Source organism: Cryptomeria japonica, chromosome 10 (genome assembly GCF_030272615.1).
Source record: "Cryptomeria japonica chromosome 10, Sugi_1.0, whole genome shotgun sequence".
In the NCBI taxonomy this organism is placed as follows: Eukaryota; Viridiplantae; Streptophyta; class Pinopsida; order Cupressales; family Cupressaceae; genus Cryptomeria; species Cryptomeria japonica.
Window position 1 is genome coordinate 452,219,096 of NC_081414.1, and position 25,060 is coordinate 452,244,155.

At 37.7% G+C, this 25,060-nt stretch overlaps 1 protein-coding gene across 3 annotated transcripts in view; it reads right to left on the reverse strand.

Moving 5' to 3' along the window:
* Nucleotides 1-2,673: 2,673 nt before the first annotated feature.
* The window catches only part of LOC131067529 (uncharacterized), a 126,368-nt gene continuing 103,981 nt past the window's right edge, over nt 2,674-25,060 (reverse strand). For 2 of the 3 annotated variants that reach the window (XM_058002566.2, XM_058002564.2), the window contains 10 exons: nt 7,664-7,765; nt 7,139-7,228; nt 6,967-7,041; nt 6,841-6,873; nt 6,621-6,701; nt 3,831-3,899; nt 3,671-3,742; nt 3,519-3,587; nt 3,244-3,422; nt 2,674-3,105 (listed from right to left, as the gene is read on the reverse strand). In XM_058002566.2, the coding sequence (XP_057858549.2) occupies nt 3,084-3,105; nt 3,244-3,422; nt 3,519-3,587; nt 3,671-3,742; nt 3,831-3,899; nt 6,621-6,701; nt 6,841-6,873; nt 6,967-7,041; nt 7,139-7,228; nt 7,664-7,765 (792 nt within the window). In that variant the 3' untranslated portion in view covers nt 2,674-3,083. The remainder of the gene's footprint in view (nt 3,106-3,243; nt 3,423-3,518; nt 3,588-3,670; nt 3,743-3,830; nt 3,900-6,620; nt 6,702-6,840; nt 6,874-6,966; nt 7,042-7,138; nt 7,229-7,663; nt 7,766-25,060) is intronic. The other variant, XM_058002565.2, reaches the window with a different exon arrangement.

Sequence of the window (25,060 nt, forward strand, 5' to 3'; positions counted from 1 at the left end):
AGCACTTATATTAAAAAAAAAAAACTTTTTGAAGGAGGTGGTGGAAGCAAATGAAGATAGACTGGTTTATGTGAATACTAAAGAGCAGATTGCAGATATTTTCACTAAACCTTTGCCTAAAGAATACTTTGAGTACTTTAGAGACAGATTGGGAGTTTATGCCCCTCCAGTAGAGACTTGATTGATGCGGTTTGGCATCAATCAAATATGCATTATTAGAGATATTTTTCATTTTGGCACTGATGTGGGAATGCTACTGCTCAGAGAGAGTAGTCAACTTTGTGATTCAATGGTTTATGTTTTGCTTTGATATTTTTGTCAGATTTCTGACATTGATGTCAAAGGGGGAGAGATATTCATGTGAAAAAGAAAAACTTAAGAAGTTGTATACATTAGTGGGAGAGTTATATGTGTAATTCAGAGCTTTACAGAGATATCATTCACAGGGGGAGTTTGGTCTTTGTTTCAGAACTTCATTACTATATCTTTGAGTGGGAGATTGTTGGTTGTCTTCCATTGGGGGACACTTGTTTGACATTTCTTGGTACTTAGATAAAACATCGAGTGTTGCCATCAATGTCAAAAAGGGAGATTACTTGCCATTTGGAGGAATTGATTGTGTTGAATTGATGTTTTGTCATTGATGTCAACACTAGTTGTTTGGATGCTTTACCGTCACCCTTCTGGTCTTGGTAGGTTGAGTAGTTTCTGGTTGGTTTGGATCTGGCATGATCCGGTAGGCTTCGGTATGATTCGATTATGGAATTGGCTTATTCATGATACTCATGTTCATATTCAATCAATTGGTTTTGGTCTGGTGATCGGATGCTATCCTATTTTCTTAGAAGTTTGGTTTGTGGTTGCGGCAAGAATTTCACCGATAGAGCTTTTGATGAAAATCTTTGATGATATGCATAAGTGGTGTTGGTGCAACTTCTAGTGGAGTTTCAGGATGTTGGTAATCATGTTCGAGACTTGGCGGATGGAGATCATTGTTTTAGCATGGACCTATATTAGGTCCCAATTGATCTAAGTTATGGACCGATTTAATGAAACGTGTGGATTGGACTTCTCGATACGTTTCCAGGATGTCTTATGTGTTGAATATTGTTTGTTTGGTCTAAGGCTAACATGTTTTGTAATTATGTAATTGGTTTATTGTCTAGTGGCCGACCTGATTGTTTATGGTCGAGGGTTTGTATATATATGATGTAAGATCTCATTGTAGATCATATATGAGAATGGGAAATAGATATGTAATGTGCGAAATGTAATATCATTCAGGCAGAGGATTTGGTCGATCATTGAAAATCGAATTGGGTTTATGTAAGAGGATTTAAACTCCGATATTGAGCTTAACCGAAATTGTACTCAAGCATAGGAGATGCTATCTTTGCATTTCAACACTTCTTCCAGATTTTAGTCTGGATTTCTATGCAATCAGTGAGACTCCTTTTGTGATTAGCAATGTGCTCTAGGTTGTTGGCCTTCCTGCAAGTGCAAGCCCCTCAATTGTAATTCACATACTTACTGCAGAAGTATTATCTGACTGTGGGTAGGCTTCCACCGTGGTTTTCCACATATAAATCTTGGTGTCATGTGGATGATATTTATTCTTTGATTATTGTTTATGCTTAATTGGTTTAACTATTATTCTAGTATTTGGTTTAAGCATTCCGGTATTAATGTTTTAGGTTTCGGTATTAAAGTTTTAATTGCTTAAGATTCCGATAATTTGTGACAACTGATTCACCCCTCTCAGTTGTCTTTTGGTTATTTGAACTGTCTAACAGTTTATTGACTAGCCTAGACTGAAAAATAGAACATTGTTGACCTACAACGATAGTTGCAGACTTGAACTCGGGGAGTACTCGGCAAGTCCAAAAACTTTGACACAACATATATTCGACAAAAACTCGGACAATTTAGAATGTACTAAAAATTAATATTTCTTAAAGTAACTTTTTTTTTTTTGCAAAATCCAATTACAAAATGTATTAAATTAAAAATAGATATCTTGAAAGAGAAAGTGTGGCTTTATGGCAAAACGTGTGAAAAACGCATTTTAATTAGTGTTTAACCTGCATTGGCATTTTTACCCATGTTTTCCCATGTCTATAAAAATGTGAGTTAATTTTGTAAAAACTCGCCCAGCCAAAAAAATAGAGTACTCGACAACTCTCGAAGAGTACTCGCATAGTTTGCAAACAATGCCTAAAACTATAATCTTCTGAAATCTGAATGGAATAAGAAAAACTATGATTAAAATGATTATGAAATGTCCACTTTATTATGACATGTAATGGCTTTAGAGCATATGCGAGAATTCATGAGCTAGCCTTAATACTAGGAATGTCATAACAATTATTTAGAAATAAGGTAAGTTAGTACTTTTAATCATAACACCAATATAGCAAGATAAAACATATGAAAAGAGAACAACGTGTTGAAACAGAATTTGCACACGGATTCTATTCACTTAAGCTGGACTAAATTATAACCAATTTGCTTACATATTCTCTATCAAATGGTTTGAAATTTTCAAATAGTTTCAAAGAGAATATGTCTCCTTACAGAACCACGCCAGGTGTATACAACAAAGGGATGCATGTTGAAATCTATTTTTGCGATAAACGTCAAGACAATTCCTAATTTAACATTGAGTAAAAAAAATGGTAGCGAAGAGGAAGAAATTAGTTAGCAATTAAATGAAATACAATTACCTTATAAATAAAATGTTCATATCCAAGTAGGCATCAAGGTGTACAAGGAAAAATTTCGACATAGTTTATTATTTACAATAAAGAGAGAGTTTAAACATTGGAAACTAACCAAGTTCTAGAATAATAGATCACTGGCTTCATGTAGAAGACATGAAAATAGTTGATATGAATCTTATTTTTCTTCTGGGAGAAAAAGATTGGATTTACTTCATATTGAACCAATCAAGGTGACAGTTGATGACCATATTTCCTTTTATTTGAGTAGTGAAAACCATCAGCTTCTGTTAAATTCTTCATGTGTGAACGTACTCAAATATCAATCTACAAAATTGGATGCCGAAAGAACCAGTAGAACACATGTCAAGGCTTTGATGACAATCCCCTGCATCATGCATCAATGAAAGAAATGCCCAAGGTTCGAGCAACCCACAATAAGTGAAGAAAGATAGCCTTGAACCCTTTTAAGATACAAGAGGCACAAATATAACTCAGCATAAAGGATTGGACCATAAATACATACTTGTTAAAGGAACATGTTGCACTTCGGGATCTTTGCAAGAATGCTGCCCCTAATCCTGGAATTTTCCTTCCAAATGCATTTAAATTTGTGAAGTGACCTTTAAGTTCAACTTCACATTCTTTGGTCTCAAAAATGTGTGGACTAGAAGGTTCAACAATCACAGACATTCCCTGCACCTCCTGAATAACGAAGTATGTATCAAGTTAAAATAACCATTAAGCATAAGAAAATTTGTGAAACACTCTAAAAACATGCTACAGGGTGCCATGGCACACCTTCAGACCAGCAGCGGAACATGACACTGGTATTCTTTGTTCTGGAGTCCTGGGGCTGGAGGAAGACCCCTGAAAAAAGCAACTAATGATTTAAGCAATCTCATTTATGATGAAATACAAGTAACACAACAAAAGCATGTTAGATATGGTACCTTGAAAGATGAACTAGAGCTTGATGCTGAACCTGGAAATTCTATGGCTAGCTGAGGTTTAGAGGAAGATGCCTGAAGCGTAAAATAATGTTAGCAAAAAGAAACTTCATGAAACTGGAAAAAAAATATTCGAACACAATATGTATCCAGTTTCCATTACCTGGTGACATGAACCAGGACTGGAAGTTGAGTTGAGGTGTTCTATAGCTTGTTTGGAACTGAATGAAATCTGCCAATTTATTTTCACAGAAATTAGATGTAATAATAAATAGAAACATTTAACGAAGGCATTGGGAAACTCAATAATGACTAGAAGGAACCTTGTGATGTTTCAGGTATGAAATTGAAGTCACTTAAAGAACAGAACATTTGACAGTAACAGCATCAGCCAAAACACAGCAGTACAAATGAGCACCTTTTGATATATTTATAAGGCCCCTTTTTGCAGTATCTTGAAACAAAAGATAAAATATGCAAGCACAAGCATATAGTATTTATTTCATTAAGTCAAATACACTTATCTCTGGCTAATTTTGTTAAACTATTTGTGTAAATTCTAGGAGCAGATAACCATGCACCATGAATTATTGTTGGTTGAGGCAAGTCAATAATGGCTTTTATCTTTAAGGCATCCATGCCAGTCCCTTTCACCTGGAAACCATAAACTCTAGCAATGTAACTCCAATGATGCATCGTAAGCATTCAAATATTATGTCTAGATCATGAATATGGCTTTTTCATAATTAGTATTTTTCTGGGACTTACAATCTTATGAATACAGTCCAAAAAAATTGTACATACTCGTGGTGACTTTCTTGCAAACAGGAAGCATCCATTATACACTATTTTTGAAGCTAGCAACTAAGAGGCTTTTGATTTTGTTTGTAGAATAGCTTGTATCTCTTTGGATGGTTTAGTGTTGTTTTGGACAACTCCCAATACTATGGACTGTGATATCAGATAAATACTGGCCATATCAGACTCTATCCGAGCAAAGATGACTTTATATTCAGAAACTAAGCCTTCATAATTTTCTTGTTATTCAAGGTATAAGTGATAATCCTATTATGACTAAGCAAGAGTTGTCTTCTACAGCCTAGTTTATATCAATGGTGTCTCCGATGAGAATTGCATTTCCATCTTCAATAAGATAAGGGAATGTGCGTTGGCATTCAATATCTTTTGTTTTGGGTTCTTCGAGGTGATAAAATTGTCAAAATGGGGGGTAATGTGGCAAAGATACCCAACTTATAGTGTCCTCCAAGGAATTTGTATTCCATTTGAGGCATTAATCTTAATTTAGTTGCACCACTAGGTTCAGCCATTTTATCACTATCAATTTCTTTATCGATAATTTTGATGGTGCAATTGGGATCGAGTGCATCTTGACTAGCAATGCTAGAGGACCCCATGTTGCATCTACTAGTGTTATTAGTTATCCTAGTTATCCTAGTGTTATTTAGTTATCCTAGGGAAGCATTATATAGAGCTTGAACATAGTTGAACCATGGAATGCTATCTTAGATGACACCAATATTTATATGCTCAATTGCAGGTATATGACTGCAACCCTTGGGAAACTTAGGACTGAGTTTTTGTAAGAATTCATTAAGGGTGATGTGGTAGGAAACCAAAGGAGAGAGAGGTGATAGAAGATATATGGACTGGAAGATAAGGTCCGATAGGATATATATATTTGTAAAATAGAGTATGGCAAAAAGAGCCAACCAAAAGGACGGTAAGATTCACACTGCATTCACCAAAATATAATAATATATGCATTCAGATATGTATTCTACTAAGTCAACCTCGACATCAAGAAAGGTACAAAGCAGAGGTATATAGTCAAAGGAAACTGGAAGGTGCTATGTGTAGAAAAGCAGTAGATCTATGTAGAGAAAGATGCATGAAACATGATAAGATACCAATACATGCAATAAAGCAATTAGAAGAAATGTACAAAGTGACAATATGCAACTGTGCAAGGTAAAAAGAGTGGTCAATGTATGGAACAAACATGCAAGTGGTGGAGGGTGGAGGGCCAAAGGATACTTACGTTTCTGGAATTTGTTGGAGCAATGATTTCTAATTGACTAGAGTTTCTACGCCCGAAGTCCAATGGCTTTGACTGAAACTATGGAAGGGAAAAGGTAGCCAAGCAAGTCACATAGGTGATTGTTTTTAGGACAGTGATCTTGGTCTGCAGCAAACCATCAACTCCTAGTCTTCAAGTTTTTAGTTAGTGTCTCCCTTTAGGTAGAGCCTTTTTGTCCCCCTAAAACTGGGATTTAGAAGGCCATAACTGGGTATGTTGCAATTGCTATTCAAAAAATGACGTAAACAGTTAAGCTAAAAAAATATCAGTGCTGAAACTCAAACGTGCTGATGTCACCAACCATAGTTGACTTTGTCTAATTGGGGAAACACCAATAGTTACTTCACTGTCTATGGTTGGCAGTATTGGCCATAATAGATCAACGATATATTAGGGACCAAACGAGGTTAAAACATTCTAGGAGAAAATAAATGGGGCAATAAGAGTTTATCTTTGTTAGTACAAATTGCACCTCATTCCTCCTTTTCTACCCTCTTCTATCGTTATCTATTATGTCAGTTTGTGGAAGCTGAACCAAAACAAGAACCAACATTAACAGAATAATTAGCACAAATGCTGGTAAAGAAAAAAATTACATGGTTCTCGAAGAGAGAATTAAAAAAATCAGAAATACCCAAGACATGATTCTAGAAAATTATGTTAAACGACGAGAACAAAAAGTATCATTGAAGAAAACATCCCAGGCTATTCTGTTTACAACCTAATGTCTTCAATCAACATACAATAAGCATCAAAAGAGGCTATCAACTGTCAATATTAATTTTAAACTTTCAAAACAATCAGGCATACCAGCTCTCATGTTCCTTTTGTAGAATATCATAATTAACTGCCTACCTGGACACGCTCTGCTTGTTTCCTTTCCTCTATAGTACGGACAAATTGACATAATTCATATACACCCAAATTTGTAAGATCCTGCAAGAGTATTTCCATGTACCATCTCTTAGAATAATATTTTAGAGTCTTAGACAACATGTAATCTGAATACATATCTAACTGCAGAAAATTCCCAAATTGTGGCACATGCATGAATTTTGGCAAAAACAAATCATACCTGTTTATCTTCTATGCGGCCAATTTTGAACTCCTATAGACAAAAGTAAAAAATTTAGAAGAACGAACAAAAAAACAAGGTAGAACAATAAATCCCCATAAAGAGCAACAATGGAGATGAAATTACCAAACCCTGGACAGCACGTTGAACAGATTCAACATCAAAACCAACATTTTGCATATCTCCACGAAGCTTAAATACCTATAGAATGTAGGGCATGAGATGTTTTGACAACTGGGCAGTAATAAAGAGGTTGATAGCATAAGTTTATGATAATTATATCTGAGAAATTTTAGACCTCATCTTTGGTAGCAGCATTCAACTCAGCACATTGATCCAAATTGTTATCAACACGGTCAATTCTTGAAGACAAGTGCCGTTTGGCTGCCTAAAAAAACATGCAAAGTGGAAACAGTCAAATTTTGCAATCTTACTTGCCAAAATATTTCAAAAATGAACAGCCACACTAAGTACATGATTCAGATGTACAAGTGAAATAACATTCAATCTCTCATCTATTTGTTTTCTGCTTATGAAAGGAATCAGAAACTACAGATAAGACATCAATGTTATGAAATTTCATGTTGCTACTATGTTTCAGCATTTTTCACCATAAATTATATTATAGATTGCCACCATTAACAAACTAGACAAGTAGTAGTATGCCATAATAATACTTTTATCTTGTATGTTTCCTAGCGTTAATTGTGAGAAGAAACTCTAATCACAATTACACTACTGAAAAAGTTATTCAGAAAATGGCAATGACCAAAGCGTTGTTATCAATTAAGAAGTAAATGAGATCAAAAAACGGAAAACTAACCGAAATAGATGCCGAAACTTGTTCAAGCTGTTTACCAACACTGACACATGCATCTGAGAGGCTGCGTTTTGTAGCAAACATCATATCAGAAAGCTTCCAACCCTGACAGATAAGAACAAGATATCAAAACATATAATCAATTGCAAATATAACAATAATTTCCAAAAGTAATGCCCTGCTGTCAAAAGGGTAGGGAAACTGTAGCTATACAATAAATGAAGAATGCTAGCAACTAAAATACTCAAAAAGGCATCATGTAAAATCAAATCCTCAAATTTGACTTATGGGCATGTTATGGACTGGCAAAATGCCATATCAGATATTAGCAGGAACTGTATTTTCCAAAACTGACAGCTTAGTAATTGATTGTAAGATAAAGTATTTGTAGCATACAAGTTCAACTTAGTGCCAAATTACGAAAAACACTTAGCGACAAATATTTGAAAATAAAAGATTAGTGGAAAGAGAAAAAGGAAGCAATGAAGCTGCCTCTTAAAAAAGACAATTTGGAGTGCAGAAGTCAATTATGTATTTTGTTTCGTAGCATATGTAATCTAGGATTTTAATTTGCCTTATTTTTTATCTGTTCTCTGGCAAGGGAGAATATGCTGCACCCTGTTCCTATAATTTAAATAGAAATCAAAAGAAAACTACCTAGTTAAGTCCAGAAATAACTCAAAAATGAGAATACCAAAGCCCACTAACATCCCATGCGATGTTCCCATATATTATCCTAAAAGAAAATGGAGGGACGGAAAATATTTCTAGTAACCTAGTTATGCAATAGAATTTTCTAATAATTAAATAAGCACAAACAGAATTTCAGAAAGTATAAATAACTTGGATCAAGAATGGATTTTCTCATGTGAAGTTGACAAGGCTTCAACACACATTAGACCTTATCATCACTAACCTCATCTCATGCTAGCTTGAAGACCAGTTACAATAATCTCATCCAGCCTATGGAAGCATTTGGCTTACATAATCAATTTGAATATATGACAAATTTTAACTCACTTATTGAGAAAAAAAACCGACAAAGTGTCATATGATACATAAGTATATTTTGAATCGTCACATGTGCAATATTATACACATATATGTAGTTCCAAGCTAAAACAATGTCAACTTACAAAGTTGCTTAAGAGACACTTTTACAATTGCATTTAAATAAAAGTTTGCAGAAATGGGTCAGGATCTTGAATTAATCTTGCCTTCTCATTTTGAATTGACTTAAGTCCTCAAGTTTAGGTCTCAAGAACATTCTCTAGGATTGTGGGATTCAATCTGGATCACCAATAGAATGGCATCATTGTTGGGAAGGACCATTGACATGGATGGAAGTTCATTCTGTGTGGTTTTTGTTACATCTTGTGCAGCACTGTCACCAACAGAATGTCATCATTCCTAGTGAGAAGCGTTGTCAAAGATTAGTTCACTGTTATCTTATTTGAAATCCCTATTTGTCTGCATTTGTGTCATCAATTCATATTGTGTGAGATGCTGGTTTCAACTTGTGCGGTGCTATCACCAACAGAATGGCATCATTGCCAAGTATGTGATGTTTATTTCTCTATAGACAACATGGTTCTGATCCTCAACATCATGGCTTCACTCCATCTTGAAAACATGGATCTACTCCTTCCCAATCACCCACGAACCACAAGTTTATTCACCACCACAGGAGTTACACCAGCCTTAGATGTTAGGAGATTTTCTAGAGGGAATGCTTTGCTTCCACCTTGCACCACCATGCTTGGCCCACCCAGCCTTTGGCATTCCCCAATGAGCGTCACTAGATCATGTACCGGTCCTTTCGCAATGATTGACAATGGCACTATAATTCCTTCCTTCCAAGTGTCGCGAGAGATGTGATGAAATTTGTATCCCATCGTTTATGTGTAATGTCCCCATTTTTGGCTCAGGTTTCCAGAGAAGAAATAATTTAATTAATTAAATTAAGTTGTCTAATTAATATTTATTATTTTTGGGCAACTTGTATTTAATTAATTATATTTATAAGCTGAATATTTAATTAAAGCAATTTACCTAGAGCCAAAAATAAAATAAAATAACTATTATAAAGTCACTTTCATGAGGAAAAAGAAAATAATATGTTAAGTAATTTTATAATTAAGTTTCGGAAATTTCTGCAGGAGGTTATGAAAAAAGGCTGAGGAGAAGATAAGAGGACATTCTAAGGATTGTTTATTTCTTCTTTGGAGATTTGTGCCTGTGGCCAAATTTCTTACCAGTGGGACAAATCCCCAACGGTTTTCCTGACAAATGAAAACCCAGAAGGTAGTGCAGTTCCAACCAGGGATAGACAGTGTGCTGAAGATTTGAGATTTGGGGACGAAAATACTCACATTCTGCTGGCGCAATTTCATGCAGAAATTGCCCTTGTGCTAAAAAAGGAGATTTAATTATCCAGGTTTTAATATATTTGCAGAAAGGCAAAATTTGTTGAAGATTTGTATTCAAATAATAAATTGAGTAATTTGGGAAAATTCAGAATGTTTGTGCCCAAGTCGTGAGGTATTTTCATAAGTGCCTGCCACCACACTTATTTGTGATTGAATCCAATGTTAATATTTCAATCCACATGAATATTGAGTGAAGGTAACTCTAAGGCATAAGGACGCTATCACAAATATAAGACCAGGTGAAATAAGTCAATGAATTTCAAGAAATCTAGCCTACTCTGTCTATGTATAAGAATGAATGGCCACCATTTGTATTTAGAGTGCCTATTTCTCTAATAAGGGAGTCAAAACAATTCATTCCTGGGCACGAATTAAATAAGAAGGCATGCATCTTTAAAAGGGAAGAGCCAATGTCATTAGAGATTTTATCATGTGTTAAAATAAGGGGTGTGGGGAATTAATAGAAGTGACATGATTAATGTAGAAGGGAAATACAACAGCTATTTAAGCTTATATCTGCCACCTATGCCTTGACATTTATAGACCTTTAAGTGAGGCGCCAACTTCGGAGGTGACATGGGGAATAGTAGAAGTTGAAATCGCTTGTGTCATTTGAAGGAGTTTAGCCGACATTCCACTCAGGCCACCAATTATGCCAATGTAAAAAAAATTTGCAGTTCACATTTCTTTGTACAGCAATTGATGGATGTCATGTGTGTAATGTCCCCTACAGGAACCTTACTCAATTTTCCCTAAATTGCCCTAATTAGGGTTTGGAGGATGCTTGGAAATGTGTATTATTAAAGTAGAATCTTAATCTTGAACCTGCAACCAGATTAGTAACACAATTTAACATAATATTTAACAATGTAAACATAGAACTTTTATGCTTATGGTATTCAATAAATGCCTTTGGAGCTCCATCCAATCAACCCATTGCTATTGTGAAGTACCATGGGAGATCATACAAGGTGCCTTTGAGCCTATCCAACAGGTTCAGGGGTATGGAAGTACCACCATTACGTTACCTCCTGCTTAACTCTTTAGAGTTCAGGGGTACGGAAGCACATCTATCAATCAACCCCTACTTATCCTAGAATGGACCTTTTGGCTGCTTGCCCTCCTTATATGTACCGTATCATCCCCTCCACAATGGAATGTCTGATTGGTTGGAGTTCTACAAATTCTGTTCATTCTATCTTTATGCAGAGTTTAAAAATTTATAACAGATTTAAGACTGATTTAGAAATATATATGTAGACTTAATACTGACTAGAAATATATGTAACATCAGAGATTTGGAAGAAAGAGAGTATAAGGGAGAAGCACTTGCAGGCAGAGAACCTGAGAGCCAGGATTCAGTCAAGCTTCTTCAAAGACTCGGGGATGATTGACAAGGGCGATCTTTCGGATTGCAAATTTTCTCTTCCTCGATGAGAACTTTCTTGCCCAAGCAGTTGAGTGGGAGAACATCCTTGCCACATGTACCGATGATGTGGACATCATCGACTTCCAGGTCAGCAACTTGCCAAGTGTCACTATGGAGGAAGTCAAGCTTATTGTGTCTAGGTACATCGAATCTACGAAAGAGGAAACTGGACACTCACCTCAGTGAGATTAGCAGCTGTGCCACATGTCACTTTCTTATTCATTCAAGCTGATAGTGATTTGGGAAACCCTAATTAGGGTTTGTAGCTTTCAATCTGGGCCCTTGATCACTGTTTGATCTCGACCGTTCATTTATTTTTGAAAAACTATATAAGGCTACCTCCTCTCATTTGGAGAGTGTGAGGTTTTTGACATATTGTTGCGTAAGGTCATTTCCAGATAATATATTGCATGTGCGCTTTCTCTTAAGGCTTTGTAATCCCTATTGTTTGAATGATTTGCATGGTTTCAATTTCCTCAACACTTAGTTAAAGTTAATTTAGAATTGCTTTCATTGTTGTTAATTTGAATCAAGGATTTGATAAGTGTTAATTGATGGTGTGTCTCTGCTCATACTTTTGGTGAATGGATGATTTCCATTTTACCGTGCAAAGTTAGTCTGAGCCCATCCTTTGTGCATCCCAACATCTTAATCATAAGCACAATCCATTGAACATTGCACCGCCTTTGTGTAGTTGTCCCTAGTGTGGCGAAGCAAAGTTTGGTTTCTCGAGAGCACCCAATTGATACTGTCTTTGGAGTTCGTAGGATTAGATTAGCCTTCTCAAACCCTATCCCTTTTCCCTTTTTTTGAAAGTCTAAATCCCCGAAAATCTAAAAAAAAAAAAAAGAGCCTAAAATTGCTAAATCCATCTAAGTCCAACAGTTCAAAGACATTTGTTAACGTAAGTCCCCCTTGAAATTTTCAGCATACACTACCCAGGAAGCTATTTCACTAAAGTCGCTTGTTCGCACATATAGACCTTGGAATCAGTAGTGATTTTTCAAGAGAGGATAGAATACCTTCGGGTATCCTATTCTAATGTTTGGTAGATGATAAAACAGACACCAACACGTCCACACCCTCACCATACGGTTACACTCCGTACATCCACACCCTCACCGTACGTCCTACACCCCACCGTACGGAACACAACATCTTCCACCTTACAGACATAACCGTGCAATTGCTCTTGACTGTACGACCCAAATTGACGAAGAGACATTACAACATATTTTTTTGAAACACATAATGAGATTAGACAACAATGCAGATATAACTCATGAAATACATCCGATTCTAGGGTTAGGATATGTATAAACCAATAACCGCAATTACATGGAAACTCAACCATAATGAAGATTGGAAGACATGATGAGGTGCCCCAAGTATCCTCTACCCTAGGCCCAATAGCAAGACCTTATCCCCTGTGGCATCATGTGGTCCTTAACCAATGGTCCTCAACCATCATCATAAGGTGGCATACCTAGTGAGGGCTTTACGCCATTCCCCTCCATCATATCAACCTCACATCTCTTATGATTGATTCACTTCAACAATTGATCCATGTGGAGATAGTAGGGAAGCTATAATAAGGTGCCTTTGACCCTCGCCTAGTCATCATCCTAAATACCTTGACGATTTTACTCTTGTATTTGTGAGTGATGGTGGAGAAGAGGGGAAAGATTGCAGAGAGTTCCCTAGAAACTATCTCTTCCTAGACTCAAAGACTGTACCCTTTGTACTCCTTTGGCCTCTATGTGGTCATCTTGTCCCACTTTGAGGTGGCGTATCTAGAAGAATGCTCATACGCTGTACCCCTCTTGCAATGCTCTCACACTCTCCTTCACCATTGTATGTATATTCATTATACATTTTAAGTAATGAAGAGTCAATGTATATATTCATTATGACAGTAATTGGTTATTGCTGAACCCATTTATCAGGTTGGTATTAACAGCGTTATTAATATCATTATATTGTGTTACATTAATAGTATTATATTATGTTACCTACATTTTATTACATTGCATTATCAGTATTGTATTACACTGGCAGTATCATACAACACTGACAATATTAGCTCAGATTCTATTAACAGTATTAGCTTCAGGTTACATTTACATCATTATGTTATTTTGGCACCTTTAAGTTATACTATATTAACAGTGTCTTTATGTTAATGCATGCCTCCTATATCATATTAACAGTATAAGTTGTATTAATAGTATCAATATTAAATTGTATTAGTAATATTAATTGTATTAGCAATATTAAATTATATTAATAGTATTAATTGTATTGTAATAGCACCACATGATATTGTTAACAATCACTATAGTCATACCCGTAATGTTTCCAAGACTGCTGATGACTTTTTTTGTCTTTCCCGTATTCTCTTCCTTTTTCCCCCAAAAGTTTCTTCCCAACATGATCTGCTAGGCCTTCTTATACACGTAGATGCTGATGTGAAGGGTTGTGTGGAGGGACGTGTCTCCCTGGGTGTTTTTAATTTAAGTTTGTGTAATGGTACGCAAACTTAATAAGTAGCATCCTTAACATAATAGACCACTGCCTTTGTCTCATAAATAATATATTATTTAATAATCATTAGATGCTGAGTCATTATTTAATAAATGATCATTCATTATTTAATAACATATTGCTGATAGAAATAAATGGATGATTAATCAGTACTAAATTAATTATATTTTAATTTAATTTTTATTTTGGTTCTTTTGTATTTTAATTTAATTTTTATTTTGGTTCTTTTGTATTTTAATTTTATTTTTATTTTTATTTTTATTCTTTTGTATTTTAATTTATTATTATTATTTATTATTAAATTATATTTCAAAGTGGGGACATTACAGAAGCATTGCAGAACACAACATCGCACAGATTCAATATTCTGTATAAACAGTTCTTGTTGATTCTTATGCATTGCACAAGCATTCGGTTGTCTCTACATGGTGGGTAGCGGTCTACAACATCATTTATTTTATCAGCACTTCAATTATGACTATGGAAACCTTGGTTGCAATGATTTCCTCTATTCCAATTGAAGGTTGGGAATTTGGATATTCCTCAGTCAAATGTACACTCCATTCTTTGCATATAGCCCAATAAACAGAATTGGGCCTTCTGATTTTAGCTTCTGATTGTAGGGTGGCAATGGTCCTTTCTCCTTGGGCCTTTGGGCAATCATTCCAAGCGTGACCTTCTATGTTACCAAATTTCTTTGGCTTCGTGAGCTCTTTATCTAAAGATTTCTTGTTGAATTGTTAGTTTTTGTACTAATATGTAAACGTCCTCAAGTGATTCTTTGATCTCATTTTTCTCCAACCTCCTTGAAGGGTGTGCCTCTATCCAATTAGCCATTGTTATTAAATCAGTGAATCAAAACTCTTCCATCTAGCCCAACCTGATATCTTTTTGTAGTTCGGAAATGAAGCATTTTATCTTCTGATAAGGAATCTTCCAACTTTCAGCAGACTTAAATCACTTGTCATAGTTCTTCACCAATTCATTCTCTCCTTGTACTAGATTTCTCATCTTACTAACACTCTCAGTGGGGATTTCCAGAGTAGCAATGTTTATTAAAAAGTTCTCCTTAACTTCATCCCAAGTGCTCTCATGTAGTGGATAGTGCTTCATATGCCAGTCCAATTCCTCCTCTCTATCCCAAGTGCTCTCATGTAGTGGATAGTGCTTCATATGCCAGTCCAATTCCTCCTCTCTATCCCAAGTGCTCTCACAATAGATGCTCACCTTCATATTAGTGCAAACAAATGATCTATTTTCAAAGATCCATAAGTTGTTCAATCCATGTGAACATGTCATCAAGGGAGATATTAAATCCCTCACTCTTCATCTGAAGGATATTCATTTAGAATTGTTGGCTCCAAAACCCCTGCAAGCACTCCTAGAGGAATCAATCCACTTCAGGACCAAAGATATGTCATCTTGAAGGGGGACTGATCAGGCTCATTAACAAATTTGAGTGATTTCAGGCCAACTGCTGAGAGTGGCTATTCTCTCCTTCACTTTAGGCTGAGCCAAAACCAGAAGGGTGTTCCTAGAGGTATCCTTAACAAGATTCATCACAACTAAAGATAAATAAACTGTACTGCAGTACAGTAATATCCAATGTACCTTGTTCCCAGAGTTGGCACTAGACCAAAGGCTAACCTACTGCACATAAAACTTATTTTGTTATGAATATCATTACACAAAGATTATTAACAAAGGCAAGATTAAACTATGCAAAACATAATTCCTTAGAATAAAAACTCTGATGGCTCGTTATAGATGCTTCACAAGATTAATTGTTAAATCATGAAATGCATACAAACTATTATCCTACTCCTAAGCTATTGGTGTAAGATATCTTCATTTTGGGTGCATGGTCAATCAGTACTTCCGAAACTAGTGCCTTATCCATTGAATTACAAAGTCATGGTATACCAAGAAAAACAACACATTAAAATCACAGCAAAATATGAGTTGTGCATATACATACACACAAAAATGATGTCAAACGTCCAAACATGCTTAGTAATCAATCCCAAATCCATATGGAATAAAGAAGAAACCATTACAAAGCTTCAAATGTTAAGAATGTTGTTGACATTCATCAAATCTCTATTGCAATCATACTAGCAAATGTGGCAAGACAAAACCCTAAGAAAGAATTTCCCTAATAAATCACAAATGGATACACAGAGACATTAGTTGCCAAAATCATTTACAATCAGTGTTCCATGGAGATTTGGGATGCGGGGACAGATTTTGGGGTCGGGGACACAAAGGGCCTAAGTTTAGGGATAGTAGGGTGGCGGTGTTGATATACATATATTACTTGAAAAACTAGTAATGAAAAGATTTCTAAGAATTACATTTGAAATGAAACTTTGGCAAATTAGCAAAATAGCAAAATTGCAAACAGTAAACACTAAGAATTTTTTAATACTAAATAAAATTTGACAAATGAAATTGTCAAATTGGAGATTTCTATTATATAGCATAGAAGTATCATAAAGATGATTACAATGAGTAGCATGATATCAAAATAAGTACAAAATGTCAAAATGTAGTGAAGGGAGGCCTCTATTCATCCCCAAACTCCTCATCATTGGAACTACTAGACTCCTCACAAATAAGATCCACCAAACTCACACCAACCAGCCCTACATCTAAAGTCATAGCATCCTCATCAACCTATGATGGCTCCTTTGGCTCTACATCCCATCGTGTTGTTGGACTCTCTTTGTACACAAGTGTCCTATAGTTAATGGGACACAAAGCACTATGTACAGCCACAAGATTCTCTGCTCTCCTAGAGGTAAGTTTGTTCCTCTTAAGAGAGTGTATGAAGTTATAGGTAGACCAATTCCTCTCAACAGCTAAAGAACTAAAAACCTAAGATAGGAAACGAACGGCTAGAGTGGTAGTCAAAGATTTTTGTCCATGAAAAGTCCACAAAATTGGGTCCTCTTGTGCCATAGTTCCTATATCTGTTTACCGCTACGACTGATAAATTAAATACAAGAAATAATAATGTGCATGACAATGCATACCATGCACAGCAGTAAAATATATCTTTATTCGCGCATGTAATTATTACAGAGAAGACGAGAGATGACCAGCCAAGGATTACAATAGATCCAACTATACCGTACTAGCTTCCTTGCAGTATTGAACATATTTAAAGGACCCGACGGTTGCCTGAAGGTACACAACCGTCAACCAACCGACACATAATTACCCAAGAGTGACAACCCACTTAATACAATTAATTTATACATTGTCGGATAACAAATATTATCAAACATAACAATAGGCAATTTATGCTGACTACATCATCCCCCCAAAAGAAAAAGTCATCTTCTAGACATCAAGTAAACATCAAGTAATATCTAGAAAGACCAATGACAAGAGTGGAGGCAATGACTTGTACTAGACAACCCCAACTTGTAGTGTACCTGCCAAATCAAATGGGGGTTTGGGGACAGCGCCCCCAATGGGATCAAGGGGCAATGCCCCTTGTAGGGGTCTGGGGGCAGCGCCCCTCGCGGGGTCCCAAGGCACAAACACCAAATTTAGACCTTCAAAACCACACAGAACTCCATGGTGCACATGATTGCCGTGATTTTTTAAGACGCTAGAAGCAATACTAATGAAGTCAAAAAATCAAGATTTTGCAGAGTTAACCCACGACTCAAGTAGCATTTTCACATATGGCTTGCAACTTTGACTCACTTGCCACCTTGACTCATTCCTCAGGTACGGGCTTGACTGCTTTTCTGCGTACGGTCTAGTGTTTCCTTACGGTGTTGTATCGTACGGCGTCTAGGATTGACCTTGTACTGTAACATGTTTTTCCTGTTCTCCATGTCCTTTTCGTACGACCTTTTGTGAACTATCCCCACGTACAGTTTTTGCTCCATCTCATACTGACTTCTTCAATGGCCATTCCTTGTACGGTTTTGCTCCCTTCTGAACCCGTACATGCTTCTCCATTCGCAATATAGACTCATGAGGATTTGTTTCCTTCGAACACCATACGGGCCTCTTCCATCACTGTACAGACCCCTCGTACGGATTTGTTTCTTCTTGCCACCATACGGGCTTCTTCGGATGCCATGAAAACTCTTTGTATGGTTGAACCTGTCCGAACTTCTCTTCATGTGCTCATACATGTGTTTGTACAATGGATGGCATACACCGTTTTGCCTATACGATGGATGACGTAAGCTAATGTTGTGCTCGTAGATGATGTGTCTATACAGTGGATGGCATACACTATTGTTGTGTCTGTACGGTGGATGGCGTACACTGCTATTGTGTCCGTACGATGGATGACGTATGTTGTTGTGCTCATACGGTGAGTGACCTACTCCTTGCACGACCCCTTCTTGCCTAACGTTGTTGTGCCCGTACAGTGAGTGACCTACTCCTTGCACAACCCCTTCCTACCTTCCGTACGGTGTATGAAAGTAGCCTCGTGACCAATCTTTGTGCTCTCCGTATAGTGTACGGACTTCCTATGTAGTGTTCTTGTCTTTGCCTGTATGGATCCTTCTATTTAATTTTTTTTCTCAATTCCATATTTTTTAATAGTATACTTGCATACGATTTGACTTCATACGGGTATGATTTCCTTTCGTGCAAGTTCCCTTGTTCGTACTGCCTCTGTTCTTCCTTTGTGGGCTTTTTCATTCCACTTTCCATCTCTATACTACCAAATGTATCATCCATTACTTTACATGCTTCCATGGGTTGCTCTTCACCGAGAGTTGTAGCTTCAAGAAAATTACATGTTGGCAAAAATACCTCAGTCTTCTATTTGCCAATGGAATAGTCCATTCAAGGAACTCGTCTCATCTTCATAGCAATCTTCCAGTTTGAGCACCCCTTCATCGTTAGGTTCCATGCCCTTCCTCCCTTCATCCATACCTAGCTCTCCACCCTCGATCTCTAAGTCGGAGGATGTCATTTCTTTACTCACCGCCTGATTCCTCAAATCGATGACGTACTTCCTCCAGTCACTCTCAATCGAGAGTGTGTTCCGCTTCCAATTATAATTCGCCTTGGTCGTAGTCAACCATCCTCTCCCAAGGAATGCATCATACACCTTCTGCAATGGGATGACTACGAGGTCCAAGAAAAATTGTTGTGTACCAATCATTACTTTTTGTGCCATCAATATTCCCAATGGCTCGATGTCGTGTTGGCAGCCATAGTGTTGGCTTTCCCAGACATTTCAAAGTGTCCTACAGCACATTAACTCCCAAGCCCCCGTCGATGATGGTGTTTGCCAACTTCTGGCCCGTTATTTTCATCTCAACAACAGTCGACTTCCTCCTGATACTCACTGATAGCAACATTGGATCACTGACCTCATTCCCTTCAAGTGGTGGTTTTCCCATTAGTTCCTCCTCTTGTGGCTTACATTGTTTCTGGATGACTATGTCGTCTGTGTTGGCAATTGACATTCTCAGTTGCGGCATAGTTTGAAGAAGGTTTGCCACCTTGATAGGTATGGTTGTCTATAGCACCTGTCGAACTATGTCTTCTCTGACTCCCGTAATTACGTTCCTACAATTCCATTGGAGGTTACTCATTCCTTCACCAGCACTTGTTCTACTTCAGCTCTAGCTTCTCGGAGTCGTTCCTTCTCCATAAAAATTGTCGGAATGCATCCCCTTCTTTGTCTATGGTCTCGTGATTGCCAAAACTGTGTCCTCATGTTCCTCCACGTCTAGTATATTAATAGCCTTTTACTTCAAGAGTTGGTCTCTTCATGGTCACCTAGTCCACACCATTTGCACAATAATCGTACATTGTCTTTCTTGTTATGGCAGTCTCTCACAAAGTGCCCCCATTAACTACATTGTCGACACTGTATGATAGGACGTCCTTTGGAATCGCCCTGTATTTGGTTTCGCCCTCGTTGATTTCCATAACTACCTGGTGATACATTATGTGATTTCGATGAGCTAGACTCTCCCTGTGTGAAGAGTACTTGTGTACTTCTCGACTTCAAATTGTATGGGCACTCCTTGATTGAATGCCCTAGCACTTGGCAAATCTCCAAATCTCACAAGACATATTTCTACAATAATACCTTTTGTGTGCCCCTCAATTTTGCACTCAGTACACCATAGTTCATTACATTCTTTATTGGTTCCTTTCTCAGCCTTCAATTCTTTCATCATTCTGAACATATCATGTCGAAGGGCTTGTACAGTTTTGGATTCTTCATCACTGCTACCTTTGGTGCTCTCGTCATCATCAGTCTTCCTCTTCCCTCGGGAGGATGTTTTGTTTTCACTCTCAATGTCCATCGCCTGATTTTAAGCATTGGTGTAAGATGACGGAGGCACTACTTTCATCTTCTTGTGCAGCGAAGGGATCAATCCCTCAATGAACCACCTCTTGTTCAACCCGTCGGCTAGCTGGATTTCCATCTTGTTCAGCAACTCCTTGAGTTTACAATAGTAAGCTCGTACACTCATTTTTACCCTGCTTGGTATTATAGATTCCTGCTACAATCTCGTTGTCATCCCTCAAGAGTTTGAACTCCTCCTTGAACGCCTCCTTTAGATTAATCCATCCTGCCTTGTGCTTAGCGTCAAGGTCTGTGTACCAATCAATGGCAATCCCCCTAAGGGTGGTGGGAAATGCCTTCAGCCAATAGTCCTTGTCATCTTCGCCATTTGCAATTATACATGTCTTGTAATGGCGTATGAGGTCCTTTGATCCATCCCCTGTGAACTTTGGGAGTTTCTACTTCTCCTGGGTGCTCATCATTGTTTTCACTCGAAAGGTACTGGAGAAGTCTTCGGCAAGGGACAAGTTCCCGCAAATTGGTTTCTCGCGTGATTACTCCCTTGCATGTCGGACCTGGGGGCTATTCCGACCACTACATTTTGGTGCTTTCCCTGCACTCTCGACCATGCGCACGTCCACCTCCAGTGTTCGCAACACTTCGAGTACTTCCAAGTGTGCCAGACCTAGGTGGAATGTTCCAACCGCTATGTTCCGATGCTTTCCTTGCACTCTCAACCACACGAATGTCCTCTACATGTCCACCCTCTAGTGTCCCAACACTCCGAGTACTTCCAGGCTCTGACTAGTCCTTGTGCTCCCTCCGGTCGAGGGTCAACAGATCACCTAATCGCTTGGTCTTGACCACCATGTGGCCTCTTCTCACCTTACGTGATGTTGACCGCTACGACTGATAAATTAAATACTAGAAATAATAATGTACATGACAATGCATACCAAACACAGCAGTAAAATATATCTTTATTTGCACATGCAATTATTACAAAGAAGACTAAAGATGGATGACCAAGGATTACAATAGATCCGACTATACCGTACTACCTTCCTTGGCAATACTCAACATATTTGAAGGACCCGACAGTTGCCCAGAGGTACACAACCGTCAACCAACCGACACATAACTACCCGAGAGTGACAACCCACTTAATACAATTAATTAATACATTGTCGGATAACAAATATTATCAAACATAACAATAGGCAATTTATGCCAACTACAATATCCATATTATCCGCATCTAAATAACCCCTTAAAGTGGCGAATTTGGTCCACTAGGTGTGAAATGTACCAGCATTATTAGGATCATACATCTTATCAATGCACCTAAAAAACCCTACCTTCACCTCATCATCCTAAATCAATTTAACTCTACCAGGCCTAGCCTTGTACCACTTAGGATTGAATGCATAGGCAGCCATATGCAAGGGAGTGTTGAGCTTGTCCCATCTACACTAAATGATTGGCCGAATGTGCTCATCGTAGAATGCTAAAGTGGGGTCCTTCACTTGCACAGCAGCCCTCATCTAGTCAAGCATAGAAGCAATGCACTCATACACCTCTACAAGGGTAGGTGCATCCCAATCTCCATATTTGATGACCTAGAAATCTGGAGCAATGATGGAGACTGTGCATTTTGCATCAATCCAAAACACATCACTCTTCACTATCTCCTTCACCCTACTCCCCTACTCTATCTTGGTCTCGGCCCACCTATTCTAATTTGTTGTCATAACCATGAGTTGTAGTGCCTCTTGCAACTCAATCATTCTCTCCAACTGAATAAAATAGGATGCATATCTAGTCTCAACAAGTTTCAAGAACTCCTTCGAGAAACTCCTAAAGAGTGCATGTGAAGTGTGGTGGTTGCAAATAAACATTCGCACGTCTCTCGCTTCGCTGACCATTCCTCTAATCCATTCAATCTTCCCCATGTCCTTGAGTACATTGTTCATGGCATGCACACATGGAGTACACCAAATATGTTTGTAGTTGCCTCAATAAGTTTCCTTGCAGCTCTCCACACGTGTTGCATTTGTCACTACTTGGACCACATTTTGTGGCCCAAACTCCTCAATAACCTCCCTGGGGACCTCAAGCTGAAAATCAGCATCTCTGCGATGCCCTGTACAATCAACTACCTTGAGAAAGTATGGGCCCTTTCAACATGTGACCACCCATCCATAACTATGTTGCATCCAGACTCCACCCAACATGCCTTCATCTTCTCCATCAAAACATTGATCTTGGGATAGTTCTTATCCAAGATCATGCTCCTCAATTTAGTCTCACCTGGTAGCACATATGAAGGTCCTCCCCTTGCCACCATCAATATCATCTCCTTATAATATAGGGAGATCGAGCTACATGAAATGGGATGCCATTGGCAAAGAAGAACTTGCCAATAGCATCATCTATCTCATCCTTCAGTTGCACATTGAACAATTCAGCTATAGGGATACTTTGCAAATTGCATTTCCCCTTACCCTCTCGTGATTGGGCCACAACCCTATAAGTGGACGAAGGTCCTGGCATCACTCCTCTCGTCTACAATGCATGACTAGAAGTAAGTAGCTCACTCTACCGAAGCTATGCCCTACCAAATGAAGTAGTAGGCATTGCAACTACATTGTCGTCAGGAACACCCCAAAGCTTGTCGATCTCAATTCTATATCTGATGTTTGCAAGATCTTCCAAAAACGGACACGGGTCCACACTTTTTCCTCAAATAAAAATGAAGTGTGCATTAACTCTAGTAATGCTCCGTACAACACAAATGTTTTCATTTGCTGAAGGAAGTGTGTCACCCTCCTCAGCCTCAGGTTAATATTCTAATTCATTTCCACTATGAGAATGAATTTTGTCTCATCCTCATTCATGTCATGAGAGCTCATTGTGACACTGCAATTCATAAAATCAAATTGAAATAAATTCAATAAGCACCTAGTTTCAGCCTAGTTTAACAAATTTTGTAAACAAAATTTAAAACTTGATGTTGAATCTTTAAGGCAAAATGAAGAATGATTCCAATGTTATGTTGAAATGAATGTATGAATATGAATTTGCAGCCATTTCATTCATACATTCATTTTAACATAACATTGGAATCATTCTTCAATTTGTCTTCAAGATTCAACATCAAATTAGATTTTGAAAATGAAACAAAGAAAAACAACAACAAAAAATCGAAAATTGAAAAATGTAACAAATGAATAACCTACCATGTGCTTGAAAAATCTCTCCAAGTTGGGGTAGAATCCTCATCTTCTTCTTGCTCCCCATCACTCCTCTTGCACTTGCATGCACTCAATCTATCTCTTTTCACTCCTTCAATCACTCTTTTCTCTCCTCTTCACTTAGCTATTGAAAAAATCAGAAAAACAAATGTGAGAAAAACGGAGGATTTGAGGGGGTTTTGTAAAGGATAGAGAGCATGGATGGGGCCTGCATCCAATTAGGGTTAAATAAGGGCGCATAAAACCAAAAAAAAACATATTTTTGAGGACCAAGGACAATAGAGTTCCAGTTGTCGCTAAGATGATCGAGAGATGCCTAGTCCTTGAGACGTCTTGGATACATCTGGACATCCCTAGCATCTCCAAACATCCTGGTTATGTGACAGGACAGTGGGGGGGGGGGGGGCCCATCCCCAACCCCGCATCCCAGAGAAATCCTCATCCCAGAAATGTGGGGACTGGGGAGGAAACATGTACTTGTGTTTCACTTTTTACAATACAAAGAACTTAATTTACAAAATGTGTTAATCTTTGGGCAACTGGACTTGCAAGAGTTGAAACCCTATAAGTCCCTCGACACTTTCAATCCATGGAAAGCTTGAAATAACCAATCATTTCTCTTGAAAACAAACTTGCATATATAGCTTGTACAATTGCTTGTGATAATTTGACTAAGAACTAGAGGTCATAACTGTGGTGTGCAATATAAGCAAAATCTAATAAGATCAGGACTTAGAACTCAACCATCACATTAATGGTAGTGGGGTCTTACTTATCTTCTACTACTAAAATTGCATATGCCCTTGAAATGGACAACTATTTTTAGGTAGGAAAATCCTCTTCAAGCAAATATTGTAGTCAAATTCAATCAGTATTGGCATCTTGGAAGATATAGCAAGTGTCAAAGGCAATTTGGAGGAAAAGAAAAAATTTCATTTGGGGCAGGAGTTCATAGTGGGAAATGTGGGGATGGAAGTCCATAAGTCCATCAAAACATTACAAGAGAATGAAGTGAAAAAACTAAGTTATTTGGAAGAAATTCAAGGAAAAGATTTGGAACTAGAGATCAAGATGGGATGTCCAAATCAAAGACTAGAAATCTAAAAGTCAACTAGAACTCTACACATGAATGAAAATGAGTGAGTCACGGATGCAGGAAAACAAACAAGGAAAGGATGAAGAACTAGACGTGGGAATTCCACATGAGAAGAGGAAACGAGTGGCAAAGTAGTTGGGAAATTTTGTGGGAATATGATGCGGAACTATCATTCAAAAGTGGAGGTCAAGAGAGGGCAATGGAATATAAGTCCAAAAGCCCACAAGAAAACAATCAAAGAAAATGTAGGAAACGCATCTGAAATTGCAAAAGGGAATGGATGTGGAATGGAGGAAGTCTAAATGTCCAAAAGAGCTGGAAAATTCCTCGAAAAGGACAACTAGAAGGATTGCAGGAAA